Source organism: Euprymna scolopes, chromosome 41 (assembly GCF_053919585.1).
Source record: "Euprymna scolopes isolate OS-2025 chromosome 41, ASM5391958v1, whole genome shotgun sequence".
Taxonomy (NCBI): domain Eukaryota; kingdom Metazoa; phylum Mollusca; class Cephalopoda; order Sepiida; family Sepiolidae; genus Euprymna; species Euprymna scolopes.
The window spans coordinates 51,515,970-51,539,177 of NC_136522.1; the positions used below are offsets into that span (position 1 = coordinate 51,515,970).

At 33.6% G+C, this 23,208-nt stretch overlaps 1 protein-coding gene across 3 annotated transcripts in view; it reads right to left on the reverse strand.

Moving 5' to 3' along the window:
- The window catches only part of LOC145266521 (uncharacterized), an 870,907-nt gene that overhangs the window by 282,244 nt on the left and 565,455 nt on the right, over positions 1–23,208 (reverse strand). For all 3 annotated transcript variants that reach the window (XM_080122275.1, XM_080122277.1, XM_080122276.1), the window contains exon 2: positions 17,007–17,135. In XM_080122275.1, the coding sequence (XP_079978401.1) occupies positions 17,007–17,133 (127 nt within the window). In that variant the 5' untranslated portion in view covers positions 17,134–17,135. The remainder of the gene's footprint in view (positions 1–17,006; positions 17,136–23,208) is intronic.

A 23,208-nucleotide genomic window follows, 5' to 3' on the forward strand; every position in this document is an offset into this window, starting at 1 on the left:
GAGCATGCAATCCACGCCGAATAATTAGACAATGAATGGCCGTGAGACGATGTCTCGGCAGTATCCCGCCATACGTAAGATGCTGCGAATTCCTGTAGCACCTGTAAGAGTTAAGACCCACGCGTTTCTACCCATCCGCTGAGTGAGCCAGCACTCTGTGTAAGATTACGCCCGCCTGGTTACCAGGAGGCAAGAGGAGAGGAAGATACTGCGGAGATATCTGAGATACTTGCATTGTTATCAGGGAAGTAGGATAGGACAGGAAAGAGACAGTAGCAAGGATTCAACTGAAATATATCTGAATAAATGGAAAGCCAGATAAACATGCAGATAGATAGATAGATAGATAGATTAATATTTTTAATTATTTTCGCGATCTCATTATTAAAATACAGATAATTGTCAGCACAAAGCTTTAAAATACTTACATGTATGTGATGGATAAATGCGCACATTATTCCTATAAATATAAATATACTAGCAAATGTACGCGGAGTTGTCTGGTATTTAACGTAACGTTAAACTAATTTAAAAATATGAATTAAAAAAAATAGGGAAGGAATTGAGGCATGTGCAAACAGGTATTATGTTTATTTGTTTTTTTTTCAAAACCGTTCATTTCTTGTACGTACAAAAAAATTACTGACATTTAAACCAAAACCTACAGACAGCAAGCCAAGTACGATAATTATATGGCTAGCTTGACACGATTTTTAAAAAGTGTTTTCAAACAGACTAATTCTCAACATAGGAAAACTATCATGCGAAGGATTCGCGCATGCGCAGTCGTGAAACAGTTTAGAAGCAGATAAAAATCCGATGACCCCAATATAGAAATTTTTCAATTTTGACTCATTAGTAGATGTTTTTTTCTGGATGATAACCGATTAAAAATTTCCAAACTTTTAAAGATTAAAATACTCTTCTATGATAAATTTTATGACAATTGGTAAAAAATATATATTCAAACAAATAATATACGCCCGAATTTGTATTTATAGTGTCCTTGCTAGCTAACTTGAGTTTTGTTGCTTATGGATGAAATTTGCTTAGGGTGTTTTGCTGAGTGGTCTCATATGTCGTCTTCCCAGCCTAGTAATATATATATATATATATATATATATATATATATATATATATATATATATATATATATACAGAGAGAGAGAGAGAGAGAGAGAGAGAGAGAGACAGAGAGAGTGTTTATATGTGTGTGCAATTAAACTACTTGAGACAGTGATTACATGTGAATAAATTTAATGATGAAGAATAAACATTTTCACTATTTATTGAATTATCAAATTTACTAAAAAGCTTTTTTCTTTATCCATGGACTTTCGAAAATATATAGATTTATCTGCAGAATTAATAGTTTATTTAACATATATAGCTAAGTTCATGATCCATACCAAGCGTTCTGGAAATTTTTAGACGTAATTACAACGGGGATGAAATTTGCCATTTCTATTGCTGCTTACCCCTGAATGCATACACAATAAGTTGCAAAAAAAAAAAAAGAAAAAAATGGATAAACCGGGTCGTGATTTTCATAGGAATTTCGTCTTTCTTCTATCCTCTTTAGTATTAATATTTTATATTTTTTCTATTCTGTCGAAGATAATAAACATTTGTTATCGTTTTTCAATATTAACTGATTTTGCAAATAACACGTTCTTGTAAAAAAAAAAATAACCCGAGCTTATATATATATATATATATATATATATATATATATATATATGTGTGTGTGTGTGTGTGTGTGCGCGTGTGTGTGTGTATACGAATATACATATATATATTTATATATATATATACATATGTGTGTGTACACATATATACAAATGAACATATATATATATATATATATATATATATATATATATATATATATATACAGGGAAGTATTACGCCTTAGAGATAATCTTATAATCCAAATTATTTATGAACATCAAGAATGTATATATATATATATATATATATATATATATATATATATATATATATATACTCGGTTTTTTTTTATATTCAAAAGTAATGAATATTGTATATATATATAATTTGAATAGTCAAGTCGCTGCCTGATGATATCTGTTGTTTGATTGAAACAAGTGGCTATTTGTAGCAGCGGGATGTGAGCATGTTTATATAACAATAAACAAGTATATATATATATATATATATATATATATATATATATATATATATACAGTGAAGCCTTAACCTTACACCTTAGAGATAATTTTACAATCCAAATCATTTATGAACATCAAGAATAATAAAGGTCCGAAATGGACTCATACAACACGCTCGATTATATCATGCAGTCCTGTCGTACGACAAACTAGGCCACGAAGTTTTCACTTATGCATGTCTAGGCCACGAAGTTTTCACGGTGGTCAAACTTGAAGTTTTGCCATCGTGCCAAACCCTGTCAACGTTTTTACATAGGTCTAAGGCTATTTCCTTTATCCTCTGTTTCATCCACTGCACGGTATCTGCAGTAGAACGGCCTTCTTTTAATCTATACTGTCGATCGGTGAGGAGTTTCTTATATATGAGGTGACGGAGTATTGCTTAATTGATTTAATACACAAATACTTTGGCTAAGAGGGGAAGCAGATTCATTGATGGTAATTTAATTGGTCACTTTTTCACCAGAATTTATTTAAATAGTTACAACACAGAATTTTCCATCAGTCAGAAAAGCAAGGTTCGGTAAGGCATTTGTTAAAGAGTTTGGGGTGAAGAATGCAACCTCAGCAGAGCATTTCTTCACTGGTCTAGTAGGGATGGTATCAGACTCATACCCCTTTAAGTGGTCTAGTTTTGTTTGGCATCAGAAACATGGGAAAGGTTGATTCTCAGATTACTGAGTGTGGTTTCTGTCCACAAAGGGAAACTTTGGAGAAGGAGTTAGTGGATCTATAGCAGAATTCAAGATAAACTGTCGGACAAGCGGATTGGTCTTTTCGGTTGCCGTGCAAATAACCGTTAAGGTTGATGTATAGTAGGGGACTTTTGATTTCCCTTTATTTACTGCACTATAATAAATTTTGCAGAAATCGCGAATTCCTAATTTCTGCGCTTCAGTCCGTGTTCTGGTGATTTTGCAATGTGTTTTCATAAAATAATTTCTGGCTTCTACAAAATGAAAAAATGTCGGATAACTCTACAAAAGCATGATTTATTTTAGTAATGGCATCTGCACAATTAGAGGACACCCATTGGGAAGAAGAGAGCTTGCGATAAAACTTCCATGTGAGGGCATGTGCTTCAGTTTCTCCCATGAACAATTTAGTAACCTTTTTTTAAATAATTCTATAGGATAAGAAAAATACTTCTCCATAGGTCAGCTCTGACATGATCCTTCATAGCTTTCCAGTCAGACTTCTTGTTTTAAGTAATGACTTTTTAACTTGCGCCGAGATTTTAGAGTGATGTCTACCAATGTCACAACTTGATCAGCATTCCCGAGTGGGTTATGGGCATTTGTTGAAGAATTCCCGGGAGCTGTGGTCAGTAATAGATTAAGAAGAGACGCTCCATGTCCTGGTAGATCTGGGAGACGAGTTTGAAATGTGACAGTCTTTAAAAGGGAATGGGATATAGAAAGGGTATGCGTGACGCTAGCGGCTGCGTATGTGTAGCAAGAGAAACCAAGAATATTAATGTCAAATTAAATTACAGTCGACATATGTATTAGTTTGAATTTCTTCATTATTTTTCGGATTTTCTTTAAAAGTATCTGAATTAGTTGGTGTTATAGTTTTGCATTTAGCGGAGCGTTATTAAAATGTTTAAACTGGGCGAAATTGAATGTTATTATTAAAGGGTTACATTAATTTATTTTTCATTTAACTTTTTACATAGACACATATCCATTGCTTTGATATCCCTCCAACTGTTTGACAGAACATATAACTCGGTTTTACGTCTACAAGGAACGAGTTGGAACAGATACATCCAGAGCATTGACAAGGCCGCTGCGAGGATGGTTGGCTCTCTACCATGCTAGAAATTATTTGCGCCTGAAAGTAACCTGTATCTCTACCAGATCATCATTCGCCCATGCATGGAGTATTGTTGACACATTTTGGCTGATGCATCTGCTACTAGTCTCTCACTACTGGACAGAGTTTAAAAGAGGGTAGCCAACCTGATAGGTTTTTAATCTAAAAAAATTCATAATCTTTAATCTGAACTTAAACCTCGGTTCCATCGACGAAAAGTTGTATCACTCTTCCTGTTTTACAAGTATTTTAATGGCGGATGCTCTGACGAACTACAAGCCCTAACCTCTTCTCAGATATAAGCATATTAAATTGAAATAAACTTTATAAAAAAGAGGATTTTATGACATATTGACCTTTGAAGGTCTCAGACACGGACGAACGAGCAGCCTCTCGTTCGTTAAAAATAACATCTGTATAGCCCTAGATTTAGAACCAAATCCCCTCAACCCACAAACTCTAACCCTTACACCAACACGAAAATGAATAAAGTCACCGATAAATAAGTAAATAAACAGATACGAGAATGAATAAACTAATAAATTCGCATCCAATTCAACCCTGTTCTTCACACTCATGATAAACAAAAGATAAAAGCCTTCCTTTGCTGAGGATAGATTTTCGCGCTTTATTTAGAATTCCGTTTTCGAAAATAAGGGTTGTTGCCTGATGAGGTCTCTAGTAAGTACATACTAGTAGACCGAAACATGCTCATGATTGTGTAGCAACAAATTACTGCTTATGTAAAAACAAATGTAACCTGCTCTACTTCTGTATTGACCACCCTGTTATGAACCTCGTTATATTTCACTGGTTACCCCAGCTTTGAAAAATAGCAACCTCAAATTATATATATATATATATGTGTGGGTGTGTGTGTGTGTGTGTACATATATATATATATGTGTGTGTGTGTGTATACATATATATATATATAGGGTTAAGTGGCATTTTTAGTCATTTAGGACTGCTTTAGAGCTTAACTGCTCACTCATTTTTCGACCAAATTTCAAACCATTATTACAGTTTATAGATCACCTTCTCAGCTATATTGTGATTGCGTTAAATTTTCCTTCAGTAAAACAAAAGTTATGATAAATTTTCTAGTGGTCAAAATCGTAAAAATATGAAAGGAGGTGAGCGACGCTTTTTCCCACTGGATTCCATAGCAACCACGTCGCTTCACCCACTACTGTTGCTACTAATTCACCAATGATAGCGTGAAAGAGAGATTATGAGAGGAATTTTATTGAAAGCAGACGAGTGCCGTACATTGTTATTACATATCTGTTTATGGGGGCCAAAAAAGTGAAATTAAAGAAAGAACAAGTGAAGTTATTGAAAGCCTGGAGAAATCATGGATTACAATAGAAAAATGCAAGCATGAAAAGTAAGATAGTTAAGCTTAAACATGGAAAAGTAAAGGACTAGTTGTTAAAACTTCAAAAGGAAAAGGACAAGATATTTTAGTAAAAAATATAATGAATTTAAAACTAAAATATTGCAACATTAAGTTTTTTTTAATTCAATTTATACCATTATATTATATATTCGTAATGCAGCAATATTTTAAGTAATAAATGTATTATATATTTAATAGAATATCTTGTCCTTTTTGTTTTAGTAACTAGTCTTTTAATTTTCCATGTTTAAATCTTAACCATATTACTGTTCATGCTCGTATTTTTTATTGTAATATATATATATATATATATATATATATATATATATATATATATATATATATATATATATATGATGATTGCAACGTCTTGTCAGACGAGTGCCATCCCTCCGACATTTAAAATCCATGATTCCAAATGTCTGAGGGAGTATCTATACAAATATGATGTTACAGAGTCTTAGCTTTGTACGACAGCTAAGTCTCTCTCTCGGTTCAACATGTTGAGATCCAGCAACAAGCAAGAGCAAGATAGCTAGCAACCAATTAAACTGCAGACCAGCTTAATGCGGGTACTGGTATTCCGCTTTATGTTTTTTTTAAATTAGAGATTTGCTTCTCCTAGAAAGGTTGCCTTCACCACGGCTTACGGGAGCCCTCTCTACCCCAATACACATATACACACACACACAAATATACACAGTGCTAGTTGGCCGTTCACCCAGAAAAAGAGTTCATTCGCCCTTATGCATATATATATATATATATATATATATATATATATATGCATAGACAGAACACAGATGATCTAGAAGAGTAAATCATCTTGAATAAATATCCTGTCGTTCTTTAAATCATTTCATTTATGTTGCAGTATAAAAAGGGCGCTAATTTATTAGTGCTATCGCGTTGTATTTTAATACTGCTTTTAAACTCTTTATTATAAGCATTATTTTGTTTTGTTTTATATATGTTTGATTTTTGGAATATTTTAAGATTTCTCGGCGCAGTTAATAAAGGTGTTTAGTTAAATTATTAGTTAAATTAAAGGCGTATAGTTCCAGGTGAGCATTGTGTGATGATGGTGGTTTTAATCCTACCTAAGCAGCCCAGATTATTAGTTGGCCAAAACGTGGCGAGACAACAATTATGGAAGGCAGTAATTACTGGGAGTTACTTATAAGAATCAGCATTTCTATCCCGTTGCGCTTAATCACCTGAAGAAAGCCAAAGGATGAATTGGCTGAAACTTGGTGAAGCAAATACTTTTAAGATGAGGATAAATAAGTGATATTTCTTTTTTGTTTTTGTTTTTTTATCATATAATCGATCTAATGTTATAATTTGAAATGATTTCCTTAGTGATATAGTATGTTATATAAAATTTATTAGTCGAATATTTATTAGAAATATCCCAGTGTTTTTAATGAAATTTTCAGTTATCCTCGAGTGGTATCTGCGCCTTGATAAGTGGTGATGCCTATGTAAAAAAGAACATTCTAAGTAAACACATATATTTTAAGGTCACTCGTATTATTTGGAGTCATCGGAGTACTGTTCTCATCTTAGGTGTGATTTTCACAGCGTTTCGATCTATGTAACCTCCGACCTTCTTCAGGTGTATATTGTCAAACTCGAGGATGCATCTGACGAGCTCGAGCATTTGATAGAAGAGCATTCTACCTCCGTTAATAAATAAAGGATTCCGTTAGAGCATCCGTTCAAATACCATAGTTCGACAGAAACATTTCCAAATTCGATAAGACACTCCTAAAAAAGTCGGAGGTTACATCGACCAAAACATTCTGAAAATGACACCCAAGATGAGAAAAGTAGTCTAAATCCAATTAATATTAATAACAAATACTCATCTAAAAAAATCAGAAACATCTATAAGTGTTATTCCTTAATTCTTATTGGATTTTCTATTAAACACTTTAATGGAAATAATATTTGTTGGTGTTTGTTTTATAGTTTTAAACCCATGGTTTACATTCAACATTTTTCTTACTTGATGCAACTTTATTGTTTTTGTTTTCTTATTTGATTGCAATTCAACTTTTTAACTAGATGCATTTTTATCAATGTAATTGTCTTGTTTTTTTTTTGTTTTTTGAGGGGGGTCGATAATCGATTTCTAATTCAGATGTCCAAAGATTCACTACCGAAAAAAGAAAAAAAAACATCGATCTTTTTGTTTCTGCAACACTAAAAATTGGCATCGACCATTTTGTTCATTCAATTATATTAGAAGTAAAACTGAATGGGAATTATGCAGCTATTTCGAATCACAATTAGAAGCGCCATTTTAAGAAATAGTATAATTATAGACACTTTCAAAACAAAATGTTCAACCTTTCTGAATTTTAAAGATGAGGATTAAATATTCGTTTTATTTTGGGTATTTCAGACATATGTACAGCGTGGAACCATAAAATTGTCGCTCTAGAAATACCGACATAATTCCATTTCCGTTTGAGGAAAACCGCTTTTCTTTTTTTATTTGACGACTATCAACTACTTGGCCAGTTGTGTACAAATCACAAGAGCGAACGGAGCTTTCTATCATGTCTGAAAGTGGCACAATGTTCAACAAGAGGGGTCGGAGATGCGGTGATGTACAACTCATGCTCACTATCGATAAAAGTTATGACAACAGGACCATGTCCAGCACCCCCAAAATTAAAGTCCGAACGGTTCAACGCTTGAGAGCACAGATCAACGAAGTTTCCGGCCAGCGTTATGGTCTTTGGTGTGGTTTCAAGTTAGAGCTACATCATGCAACTTCAAATCTTCGAAGTCAGTTTGAAAGTCACCACGAAAGTCGACCTAGATGTGCGTCAGATTCTGGTGACCCCCTGGTGCTATAAGTGGCCGCTGGCAAACCCTGGATGTGACGTCAGGGCTCGTCGCCGGACCACAAGCCCAAAGAGACGCAGTTTTGGCTTCAGAAGGAATATTTGTTCCCTTTTCTCAGTTGCCCCCTTCTCCCTTGACCAAAACCAGCTGAACTACTTTATTTGGTCATACACCGAGAACAGCACCAACATGACCTCCTGCAACACCAAAGCAAGCCTGATCGCTATATCCGCTTAGTATCGGTTCTGTTAAAACTGCAAAAGTATTTAAGTAATTTGGTTAATGTAGTGTCGGAATATATCTAGTTATAAGGGGCGTTCTCCAAGATCCGTAAAGAAGTCTATGACTTATTTCCATTGTACGGACGCCCGACGCGAACGAAAACCCCACGATATGATTAAACCATCTTTGGACAGAACAGATATAACCTTTGGATCCTAGCAAGAACATAATGAAAGTATATTTTAGTTTCACGTATGTCCCAGATGCAACATTTATTTATTATTTTTTTTTATATTGCGTGTTCTGGGATCCTATTCACCAAGAAAGAGAACAGAAACCGACAACATATAAGGAACATTAAATTCCCGTCTCTATATGCTAATATAATTTTCGTAGCACGCAACTACCCTCCATTTCCTCGTATTAATTAGATCTGATGGATTTAAATCTGGAAATCGTGATAGGGGTACGTACGTTAAAAATACCACGTATTAATATATATATATATATATATATATATATATATGCATATATATATTTATATATATACATATATGCATATATATATATTTATATATATATACATATATATGCATATATATATATTTATATATATACATATATATGCATATGTATATATATTTATATATATACATATATATGCATATATATATACATATATATGCATATATATATATATTTATATATATATACATATATATGCATATATATATATTTATATATATACGTATATATGCATATATATATATTTATATATATATACATATATATACATATAGGCATACATATATATACATATATATACACATACATATTTATATATACTTATACATATATATATATAAATATGCGTATACATATGCATATATATGCATATATATACATATACATATATATATACATATATATATATATATATATATATATATATATATATATGATGCTTTTGTGATTCTAATGCTCTTACACTTACCTCTTTTAACTTTGAATTAAATCTACCCGAAACTATTGAAATAATATAAAATACGGGTGTGTAAAATAGGGTTAGTATGGTAAGTATTCAAAGGTACCTATACACTTTTTTTTCTGGGACAAGGTAAATAGTATTGACATTAAGGTGGCTTTAAATTTGCATGACAATTGGGGATATCCTCCTTTAGCTAAATTTCAATCATATCTATGGGGCCCTAATGACGCGCGTTTTCTAACATTTTCTTCCGACAAGATTGGGAAAAGGCGTTGGCAATGAAACAAATATTGTGAACAAAATGAAGAATTATATAGAAGTGATCTTTAATCCTCAGCAGCTTCGGTTCCGTTTTTTCTATTTCACTTCTCTTTCCTTTTCTCTGCTTCCACTCTCTCTCTCTCCCTTTCTCCCTTTTCTCTCTCTCCCACCCTGTATATATTTTCATAAGAATAAATGTATATATATATATATATATATATATATTTACATAAGTATATATATATATATTTACATAAGTATATATATATATATATATATATATATATATATATATATATATATATACTAGCAAAAGTACGCGTCGTTGACTGGGTTAAAAAACAGCCTACAAAAAATGGACTCTGATTTATGAAAGTATGATAGGTTATGAAAAGGAAAGGTTGTAAAGAGATAGCTTCGAAATTGGGGGTATCAAAACCAAAGCAAAATATGATGAAAGTAAAAATAAAATAGATAAACCCCATACTTTATTATACAATACCTGTTCACACTGAAACACTTATCACAATATTCTGTGGATCTATATTAAAAAAAAACCTTGTTAAAATTTGTGACATATTTCCATTCTATGGAGGTCAGGCGAGAACGAACACCCCATAATTTTATTATACCATATTTCTTCAAACTCAAACTTAATTATCAAAGTATACGCAGTTAAATATGAATATAAGTTACGGAGATAAATATGAAAAGGCTTTATTAAAGTGTGTGACTATTTCCATTCTATGGAGGCCAGGCGCGAACGCAGACCCCACAATTTTATTATACCATCCCTACTTAAGTTAAAACATACTTATCAAAGTATTATTATGTACATCTATATCAACAACAGTTGTAAGCATTTTTTTTAATTTCAAAATTTCTTAATCCGTGAGATTTCGAAAGAAATACGATTTTTTTTTCTCATCAGAGAGTAGGAATTAGCAAAATGTGCAATCGGATTTTGCGTGCAAATATTAAATGAAACTACAAGTAACCATAGTGCTTACTTGGTAATATATATATATATATATATATATATATATATATATATATATATATATTTATATCAGTGGCGACTCTAGCCTATTATAGGTACTCGTGCGCCTCTGCCCTCAGTAAAATTCAGTTCCCAAACCATGGTCCGTGGACCCAAAGTAAGTCATTATAGTTGCTATTGCGTGACTCCCCATTGTATAGCACAGATTGACTAACGTACCTTGCCAGTATCAATCCATGATTGTCCTTATTTAGGCGTGAAAAGCAAGCAAGGCCAACAATAGAGTTTTTTTTCTCAGACTTACTTACAGATAACCAGTCCATGTCATAAAACCATTTGGATTGGAACGAACGAGTGCTAAGCTTATTCACCAATAAAGGAGTCGGCGCCCAACTTTGATAATTTCTCGCTTCTCGGTTACATTTCTCTGGCCAAACGATTTATTTTTAATCCATTTTGAATAACACTGACCGAGTTATTGGTCGTGCAGGGCACGAGTAGCACTAGTCCCATCTCTGCCCCTGATATATATATATATATATATATATATATATATATATATATATATTTCGAAAGAGAAAAGTTGAGAGAGAAAGTTAGAGAAACAGCAAAAAAAATAGAGCATTAGCTTATAGAAATAAAATATGTTATGGAATGATACTATTCTTTTCCTTATTTGAATGCATCCTACAATTAATATATATATATATATATATATATATATATATATATATATATATATATATATATATATATATATATATATATATATATATATATATTACACAGTGATCACCACTTGTTGTTTTTTTTTTTTTTTTGGTGTTTCCCCTCGATCTTTTTTTTACACGGTGGTCACCACATATCAAGGCCCGGAAGCCACTCAGGGATAAGGGTTATTGCAAGTACATTACGTTAGTGTGGAGATTTGATGAAGTGTTTACTTAAGGGGGCGGTTCATTAGGAATTTGTTAACGTTGGACTTGAAGACATCACAGTTGTAGTCAGGTGGGAAGCAGGCAGACGGAACAGAGTTCGACAGGCGTGCAGTTCTAAGAAAGAAGCTTTGTTCATGGAATCCACGTTTTGATTTAGGCACAGATATAGCGTGGGGGAAAATTTTCACAGTGGATTCCGCTAGACGGGTGTTTTTCGTGAAAGATTGGCGATGGGGGGACCAGAGATTGGAGTTCAGACGAGCACCTGCCATGGAAATAAAAATAAAACAAGGATAGGCTCGCAACGTCTCTTCTGTGGGAGAGAGGCTGCAGGGTAGAGAAAAGGGCATCCCCCACTAAGCCAGGAAGTCTATTTTGTACTCTGTCAAGGCAGGATAGGCTGTTTTTAGCAACTCCTGCCCAGATATGGCAACAGTATTGCATCCCTGGACGTATTTGGCTTTTATATAGATAGAGAATTTCATCAGTAGTGAGATATCTTCTGGAGCGGTAGAAGGATCCCACCATCTTTCCAGCGATCTTGGCAACAGACTTGATGTACGTGTTCCATTTCAGATCAGGATTAAAGATCAAAGCCAGGAGTATGTGAAAACACGGGGCCTCACCGAGACGAGATCCATCCATCACAATTGATGCTAGATGGGGATCAGAGCGTTGATGATGTAAGGATAGGAGTTTGGTTTTGGATGCATTAAAGGTAACCAGCCACGTCTTCCCCCACTGAACCAAGCGTTCGAGATCAGAGGAGAGAGAATCAGAGAGAACTTTGTCATTTAGTCGTTTGTCATATATACATTCGGCTATGCGGGTATACCTACTACCTCAAGGAGATGAACGCCTCTGCCTTGCATAGTTTCAGGTCACCTTTGGCAAGGTGTAGTACCTGTTAGACTCCCAGACTCCCTCTCAAGTTCTGGAGGGTTACTATATTGTGAGAACTAGGGTTATATATATATATATATATATATATATATATATATATATATATATATATATATATATATGCATATTTGCTTGCTTATGTGTATGTGTGTGGATATGTCCAGCTACCGGAAAGGTTAAAACAGGTGATGATAAAATATGCACACTATGCCACTCCTCAGTCATCCTACTGTTTCAGTTTGTCACTGTGCAACCAGTGGTAGGGTGCGAGAGGATACAGTATGTGTAGCACAAGCATGTTGTGTCGCGATCGTTATGTGCAGATATCTTTCGAAAAAAAGAAAAAGAAAAGTCCTATGACGATAAGTGAGTGGCGACGTGCACAGGCGTACTGGGCTGGAAGTGCATAGCTGCAAATCTGCACATAGGCGACCAGTGATTTATCTAACATCGTCGACTAAATCGCTTACAAGGTGGAATCAACTTCGATGGGTGATCTGGCGGCTGAGCAGCCTTTTCTAGGGATACACTGCTCACCCATGAATTTGGGAACGGTCTAGAAAAGGTGACCTATAAATTGTCTACCCTTTTATTAGCTGGTCGGCTTCCTGTGGTCGGCGGCTGCTCTATATTTGCAGGAGAAACAAGATAAAGTTGAAGAAAAATATTTAACAAGGAAAATCAAAATTTTATCAGGAGAGGAATAACCTTACAGTTTCTTCGTGGGGTGTGAGAACTTTGCTAGATGTCCTGCATAGTGAAAGACCTGAGCGTAGGACGGCTATTGTTGCAAGAGAGCTGATGTTTATGTTGATGAGGACGTCATCAATGAATTTTTATCACAGCAGAAGCGTATCCATGAAATGTATGTGTTCCCATCTGAGAATGAAATTAGAGATGCAATCAAAGAAGTGAACGTTGGGAGGGATCTAGGACTTGATGGTATTCCTGTGGAAGTCCTTACATGGATGTGATAAACTTGTTCAAGAAATTCTTCATCTTATCACTGATGTCTGGAAGGGTGTTCCCGTCCATTAGGATTGGGCTGATGCAATTCTTATATCACTGTATAAGGGAAAGGGGCCCAGGACCGACTGTGGAAGTTATTGTGGGATAAGTTTGTTGGAAGCAGTTGGCAAAGTATTTTCCAGAGTTCTACTCAATAGATTATTAAAGTATATTTGTCTATCCGTCATTCCAGAAAGCCAAAGTAGCTTTCTACCGGGCAGAGGAACCACGGATATGATCTTGTCTGCTCGGCAGTTGCAGGAGAAATTTACTGAAGACCGTGTTCCGCTTTATCAGGTTTTTTGTTGATTTGACTAAGGCTTTTGGTACGGTGAACAGAAGTGTCCTATGGATAATTTTTGGGAAGTTGGGATATCTACCTCAATTTCTACGATTACTCAGGGAGCTTCACACTAATATGAAGGCTCGCCTAAACTTCAACGGATGCCTATCGGAACCCATTTCGGTCGACAATGGTGTGAATCAGGGCAATATCCTAGCACCTATACTTTTTTCAATTTATTTTACAACCATGTTATCGTTGCCTTTAGGGAAAAATCTCTAGGTGTTTATTTGTAGGTAGGGTCTTTGATCTTCGTCGTTTTTATGCTTCTACAAGGACCTTTCAGCACCGGGTTCGTGATGACGCCGATCTTGTAAGCCATGGTGAGAGGGATATGCAGGGTATCATGGACCTGTTTTCGGGGGCCTGTGCGTCTTTTGGGCTTATTATTTGTCTTAAGAAGACTAAGGTCATGTTCACACCTCCACCCGGTAGTTTGTATGTGGAACCAAATATTTTTGTCAACAACCAGAGACTTGCCGTGGTTAACACATTTGTGTATTTGGGTAGTACTCTCGCCAGAGATGGAACCCTGGATGCTGAGGTCAACTATAGGATACAGCATGCCACTAAGGCTTTTGATGGCTTAGACAAGCGAGTGTGGTCTGTCAGGGGTATAACTATTCATACAAAGATCAGTGTCTATAAACCTTGTATTTTACCATCCCTGCTTTACGCTTCTGAGGCCTGGACAACTTATGATAGACACATAAAAGGCATGGAGAGAGTGCACCAGAAATTCCTGAGACACATTCTGGGCATCAGGTGGAGCACTTTTATACCTGATATGGATGTTCTCATGCAAGCTGACGTACCTTGTATCGAGAAGTTGATTATACGCAACCAGATGAGGTGGGCTGAACATCTAACAAAGATGGACGACGATAGATTGCCAAGGCGCCTGTTCTATGGTGAAATTACACAAGGAAAGCGTCCACAACATAAACCAAGGAAACGCTTTTAGGATAACATCAAAGATAATGTTAAAGCTCATGGTATTGACGTGTTCAGTTGAGAAAGTGCTTCCAATGATCGTAAAAAGTGGCGCTCCTTGAGCATGCAAAAATGAAGCGTGATATTCGGAAGAAAAATCTGTCAGATATATCAGATCTGTTGGAGGATTTCATGCAGAACCACATCTGTGATTTATGCGGTAAAATGTCTTTATCCGGAGCTGGCCTAGCTAGCCACAAGCGTTCACATGGAGATCAATCTTTCTTTAATGGGGACGATATTGCAGGGCGCAGATGTTCTGTTTGCTCTGTGGTCTGTAAATCGAGTGGAGGCCTGAAGCGTCATAAGAGTGTCCACAGTGGAGCAGCACCAGTTGGCATCCCTCAATCTCAGCTTAAGTGTGACCTTTGCAACAGACTGTGTAAGAGCAGGGTTGGTCTGAAGAGCCACCTTCGTTTCCACCGAAAATAGGAATCGATGCATCTTCATCACATCTCCACATGTATATATTTTGTGTGTGTGTATAACTGTATATATGTGCATATATTTAATTAAAAAAAAAAGAAAAAGTATTTCAAAATTACATGAAAATGAATGAGTAATCAACAATAAAGCAAGGGAAAGATGGTCTTCTTCTGTCAACAAGTGATAATCAACATGTGTATATATATATATATATATATATATATATATATATATATATATATATATAATATATTGTTGAGTTCGGAGAAATTTTGATGTCAAAATCATTAGCGATTCTAATAAAAAAACAAGCTCAGTATAATTTAATCACAATTTATTAACGGCAGAAGCATGATATTATTTGCAGACGATATTGAATGACAGGCGATGTCCGCAGTATTGCTTTTGGTTCCCCGAACTCTCTAGTCTTTTTAAAGACCTATAATTAGCGATACTTCTTACTTTTATTGTGATTAAGTATTTAACTTTGACCTTGAAAAAATAGTGCGCACCATCCCTAGGTGTGAAACAATCATCATGTTAAGTCTTGTCATAATCGATCCAGTTGTGTGGGCTGAAAACGTGCACCATCCATATGTGGGGGACCATCTTTATGCTAGGTTCGGTCATGATCAGTCAACTGGTGTGGACTGTTGGAGTGCTGTATCCACAGACATAGACACCAACGCTTATATATTATACACACAGACACACGCATACACACACACGTACACCACACACACACACACACACACACACACACACACACACACATATATATATATATATATATATATATATATATATATATATAGTGGACCCCTGACATACGAGATCGATGCATTCCCGGATGAAGCTCCTATCTCGAATTGAAATCGCACCATTAATGAGATGTAGTTAAACACGACACAGTTGTCCACCTAGCGGTTGCATTTTGAAACTCGTAACTTGGATTTCCGCTCGTGTGTAGGGGAGGATTTTTTTTTTCTGAAGTCCTCCTGTATCTCGAATTTCTCGTAATTCGAGTAGCTCGTATTTCGGAGGTCCACTGTATATGTATATATATATATATATATATATATATATATATATATATATATATATATATATATATGTATATATATATATATATATATGACTGATCTATTTGACTTAAGTATATATATATATATATATATATATATATATATATATATATGGGCGTATTTATGATTAAGTCAGTTATAACCGATTTACGCAAGGCCAACATCTTATAGTTTCATTTGATAATTCGAAACATTATTTCTTTCTAAACTTTACACGTGACAAATTAATAAAAAATAAATGGGTTTACTTAAAAGATGTTATTAACAATTAACTTTCTTTGTTATACGTTTATTATATTATCGTTTTTTATTTTGTATTAAGACGGAAACTTTTACACAAATTTTTAAGACAGGGATAAATTTTGCAGACATAATCCGTTGAGATGGAAACGTATAATCTGCAGTCATCTTTCTGGTATTCTATTCTGAGGTATACGAGTTTTTTTAGTTCAATTTCAAGTCGAATTACAAAAGGAAGCAATTGAAACGTCACGGTCAATGAAATTTGCACGTTGCTGTAAAGCAAACAATTGTTCAAAAAATCGATTAAAAATGCATAAATCCCTACCTCGGCCGTAGACGGTCCCTTGGTAAGCTCCGAGTGGTAGGTTAACGCTTGAAATGTACCTTCCACCACTGGTAGCACAAAGCATATAAAATATGCAGCACCAGTAGATAACCAACAAGTGTCGCATATCTGAAACAAGAAGAAATAAGGAGATTGTTAAATTGAATTATTTAAATTTTCGGAAAAATAAAATAATAAATACTGTGTAAAGTGAACGCAGAATAAAAACGTTGTTGTACTTGTAAACTTCCGGTAATCGAGGTTATAGCAGTATATGGCCCATAGATCTTTTCTTTATTTTTTTTCTTTCTGGCTGTCTTTTATCTGTAGGCAATTGCCTTGAAAAATAATGTGCACCATCCCTAGGTGTAAAACCATCATCATGTCAAGTTCTGTTAAAAACCGAAATATAGATTCGGAAAACAACATTATATTATACTTGCATGCCGCCCAGCGTAGCCTCTCCGTACAATTCGCTTAAATATGATATTTTAATTCATGCAGATTTTGTATTTATCATTATAAAGCCAATTCATAATTGATTATTTGATTGTACCCAATAGTAGTGAAAAGAAATATGACTTGACTGCTAATAGCTGGAATTCAAAGTAGTACAATTACCTATATGAACAGTGCCGTATTTACACACTTGCATATTAGGCACGACATTGAATTCGACAATTCTTTACGAAAATATCTAGTTTTACATGTGACATATATGTATATATATATATATATATATGTGTGTATGTGTGTGTGCATGTGTGTATTTATGTCTATATGTATATATATATATATGTGTATATATATATAAGATATGTGTGTAATTAGCGATCTTCGTTCTAAGTACATATATAATTACATGCATATATGCATATATATAAATATGTATACATATATATACATACGTATATATACACACACGCGCGCGTGCACACACACACACAGACATATATATAATGCTATTTCATTTAATCACATAAATTAATATATCATTTTATGTGTAAATTTTCAGTATTTACTGACACAGTGCTCAATACATAAGTAGAGCTAGGTAGTAATTTATGCAAATATATATGCCATATTATGTTTTTTACTGTTTCACGAATGCGCATGCGCGGTCGTGAAACATAACAGTTTTCTTATGTTAAGTATAATTAGATTTGAAAACGCATGTTAAATATTATGTCAGGCTAGTTTAATGGGTGTCGTACTTGACTTACTCCCTTTAGGTTTTGGTTTCGACCTCAGCTCGGGTATTTTTACTTACAAGTTGTGATATATTTACATAAAACCTTATACTTGCATGCGCATATTTTAGTTTCATTTTTGTTTTATCTGTTTGTTTATTTAGTTTTTTTTAAGAAATGTAACCTTAGGTTTAATAATTACGGTATTTATCTTTATAATATACTAGCGGGGGATACTCGGCGTTTCCCGGGTGTTTGGATTTGTAAAATAAAATAAAAATGTCAGTAGAGAGAGACGCTCGAACCCGTGACGAACCCTAGGGCGGCAAAGAAAGTGAACGAAAACGTGAACTTTTACCGTTATGCTACGAAGCCATGGGAAGTGTAAAGTGTTCAAATTTAGCGATGTCACTCAAAAATTTGACTTGCTAAGTGAATCCAGAAATGAACGTTGGCTAAAGGCCAGTTAAAGTTTCCGCCGTTTCATTTATTTTTCCGCATGATGTTGGGGAAACCAAGCTCCATGGAAAATGGGGAACTCTCAAATGAATATCAATTATTTGTTTTCCCCACATTGATCAAAACTAATAGCTTTCAAGACGTCCCGGCATGAAAGGGCGCTGACGCATCGGTGAGTTTTATTTACACGAAAAAGACTAACAAACACGCGAGTAAGATGGAATAGCACGACTTTTTATAAAAGTCGATCAAAGTAAATGGAGACACGGCGTCCTTTCGCAAATCGTAGATATTATGATCTACGGAGCATATAAAAAGTGGTAAAAAATAGTAACCCTCCCGACAAAAAGCCTTTGCTGGACTTACAAAAATGCGCGCGCCATTTTGCCATATATATATATATATATATATATATATATATATATATATATATATAGATAGATAGATAGATAGATAGATAGATAGATAGATAGATAGATAAGAATTCAAAATTGATTAAGATATAATATTTCTGCATATTTTACGACCGGACAACGCCGGGCGGCCTGCTAGTATGGTTATAAGAGTTCACATATGAGCAAATGAAATAGTAATCATAGTATATAAAGACATAAGATTAAGGATAACATTTTAGGCGATTTTTAGCTTTGCAAAGACAGGATCTCGTACTTTTTCAATTTTTTGCCTAATATTTAAAGACACCGACCAGCGGTTATTTCCGCTGTTTCTAAATGTCCACGTGGTGGTGATCGTGTATCATGTTTTCTCTCATTTCTATTATACGCTTAAATTATTTTTCCTCAGGAGATGATGAGATATAAAAATCAGTGCATATTTCGCAGTCATATTGTTTTCTTCGCATTTTTGGAAATTGCTATTATTAATTTGGCAGTTCGATTCCTAATGTAATATTCACATGGATTATTTCTGCGCACTAATGAAAATACTCACATTTCAAAAGATACTCGTTGATGTGTGATACATAATCAATAAATTGCTTATTTTACCTGGGAGTCACCACTTATCACGGCCCGAAAGCCACTCGAGGATAAGGATTGATGAATGTAAGTTAGTAAGTGAGTAAATTGGATAGAATTTGATTAATTATGGGGGCGGCTCAACAAGAACTTGTTTAAATTGGATTTGGAGGCTACCATGTAGTATTTAACCGGGAAGCAGGCCAGTGGAACAGTTTTCCACATGCGGAGAGTTCTAGGGAAAAAAAAGCGTTTTCCATGGAATCTGTGTTAAGATTATGGCACAGATAGAGATTATAAGAAATCGTCGATTAGTCACTTACTAACTTACATTCATTAATCCTTATCCTCGAGTGGCTTTCAGGCCGTGATAAGTGGTGACTCCCAGGTAAAATAAGCTATTTATTGATTATGTATCACACATCAATGTATATATATATATATATATATATATATATATATAAATATGCTTATGTAGCAAGTTGAGTGTTTTTGTGAAAGTAAGGCAAGGTAGGCATAGACTGGAGTTCCGTCGAGCACTTGTAATGAAAAAAAAATAACGATAGAACAGATAGAGGCTCGCAATATTTCTTTTGAGGAATAAAAGAGAAAGAGCATCACGTTTCGAAGTCGGTTTTAACTCTATCAAGGATGAATGAGAGGTGCCGAGCAGTTTTTGCCCAGATGTGAAACCAGTAGTCCATTTTATGGCGTATCTGGCTCTTATATAGATTGATAGTTAGATCGCTGCTGGAGCGGTAGAGAGATCCGGCCATTTTTTCCAGAGATCTTTAAAAGAAATTTAATGTATGTATCCGATTTCAGATCAGAGGTGGAGGCAGTCCGAGAAGCTTGTCAAAACATGGAACTTTTCAAGTGGGGCGTAATAGGGGCCAGAGCTGTTATGATTAAAGACGGAAAGCTTGGTTTTCGATGCATTAAAATTAACCAGCCAACTGTTCAATGATATTTAAATTCTGCAATAATTTTTTTTTTAATTTAGTTTTTTAATATAGTAGTTAGATATTTTTTATGTGAAAATATTACAAGTTGATGATTATTTTTTTTTAAATTCATAATTCAAACAACACAAACTTGTCACTAAATAATTTTTCTTGAAAAAATGTTGATTTTCAATAGTAGTTAAGGATATATACTCTGGTTTTGTTACACTTGTAAAAAATTATTTTCAATTTATAAACAGTGTCATTTAAATTTGCTTATTTTCATTCTTACTAATTCTTTATCTTTCTATCCCCTATACTCTCTCCATTCACACACACACACACATACATACATATATATATATATATATATATATATATAAATATGCTTATATATGCTTATATATATATGCATATATATATATATATATATATATATATATATATATATATATATATATATATTTGTATGTATGATTGTTGAGCTGGATTAAATCCGACGATATGAAATTAAATGGAGGTGGAAGGAACTGGATACTCAACGTTTCGCCCGATTTATGCGGGCTTCTTCAAGAGGGATGGTCATTTGTATGTATATATTGTAAATCTGGTATATACATACATATACTCATATATATGCATATATATATATATATATATATATATATATATATATATATATATATATAATTCTTACTTCACTATTTTTAAATACCTACACGCACTAGGGTTTCATTCTTTCTGGAATCATCAGTGCAGGTTCACACGATTACCGCCAGCCAATATTAACTTCGAGAAATATCGTGGAAATTTAAGCATTTATATTTAGATGTCGAGAGGTCCATCCATAGTGATCTAATGATTGTAATATCATGAGCTGCTTATGCAAATTTCAGCGACCGCCTTTCATTTCAACTGTAGAGTAATGAACAATAAGAACTGAGTATTTAAAGGGGCTGACATAATTATTAATTATCATTATTATTAATTATTTAACTATCTGCAGACACTCATGTTTCATCCTTTCGGTAGTCATCAGTGCAGGGTTTCACAATTAACGCACGTCGAAAGATTAGAACCCGTCCACGGTGTCATCTCTGACGTTATTAGCAAGGAAACAAACGTATACGTCAACTTAAATCAGTTGTTATGGAAACGTGATATTATAAGGTTTACAAAATATTATTGGCAGTAATATTCTATAAGTTATCCCATCTAAACAAGAATTGCTCGACATGCAAGATAGAGCAAATATACACAAATACAAATATACAAGCACTTGCTCGATTTGGATATCTACACAGCTATGCGGATTACCCAATATATAACTTGGACCTTATTACCAAACGGATGTAAAGAACGCATAACATGGATTTTACCAAGCAAGCTGGATCTAAAAAAATCATTCATATCCTTTTTCTCCAAATCCTCCTGCTACAGGACTTCTAATAAATTTATAATTTTGACTTTGACTTTCCATGTTTCACTGACTTTAGCAAATAGGGTGCATATCTTATAAATATTTGCTAATATTTTCTCTCCTCTGATGAGATGGTAGACATCGAAACCCTATAGGTTAAGGAGATTAAATTTCTAAAGCATTGTTTGTCTTGCTTAGAATAATAAAAATTCTTTGATATGAAATTCATTTAAATGGGAGTTTTTTTGAAATTCATTGAATTACAATTTAATATATATATATGTATATATATATATATATATATATATATATATACATGTGGGTAAATATGTATGTGTGTAAATATATATATAAATAAAATATAAAAATATAAAAAATGTAAATACGTATGTGTGTATAAATATATGTGTTTGTAAATATATATACATATATATATATATATGTGTATGTATATATATGTGTGTGTGTCAATATATATATATATATCCATGTGTGTAAATATATATATATATATATATATATCCATGTGTTTAAATATATATATATATATTGTGTGTAAATATATATATATATATATATATATATATATGTACATACATACATTGTGTAAATAGATAAGTATACAAATTAACCTGATAAAAATATTTTTTATAAAGTAAAATTATAATATGTAGTAAGCGTTTCACACAGTTAAGTGTAGCAATATATATATATATATATATATATATATATATATATATTCAATTAAATTAGTAAGAATAAAAGTTACCGCGTTGTATCATCAGATCAATTAAAATGACGAAAATGAGGAAAAAACTTGTACGTCCATGTCATTTCGGGGCTCTGTTCTTTTTATCGAAAGAGAAAAAATAAAACAATCTACAAATATAACGATACACAAACATTTTTTGAAATATTTTTTTTTTCATTTCTAATCTAAATGTTGTTAAGTCGATCTTTTTTGCGCTGCTTATATTTGTATAACGCCGGCAATTTTCCAATTGTAGTTAAAAGTCAAAAGAACTGGCTTCGAAATGCCATGGCTAAAAACGTTTTCTCTTTGTTTTTCTCATTTTCCTCATTAGTGATCTAATTAATAAATAAAGTTTTAACTATTTTTCCTCATCTTTTTATTAAATTTGCATATATATATATATATATATATATATATATATATATATATAAAGGACGAAAATACCATTCTTTTTATTC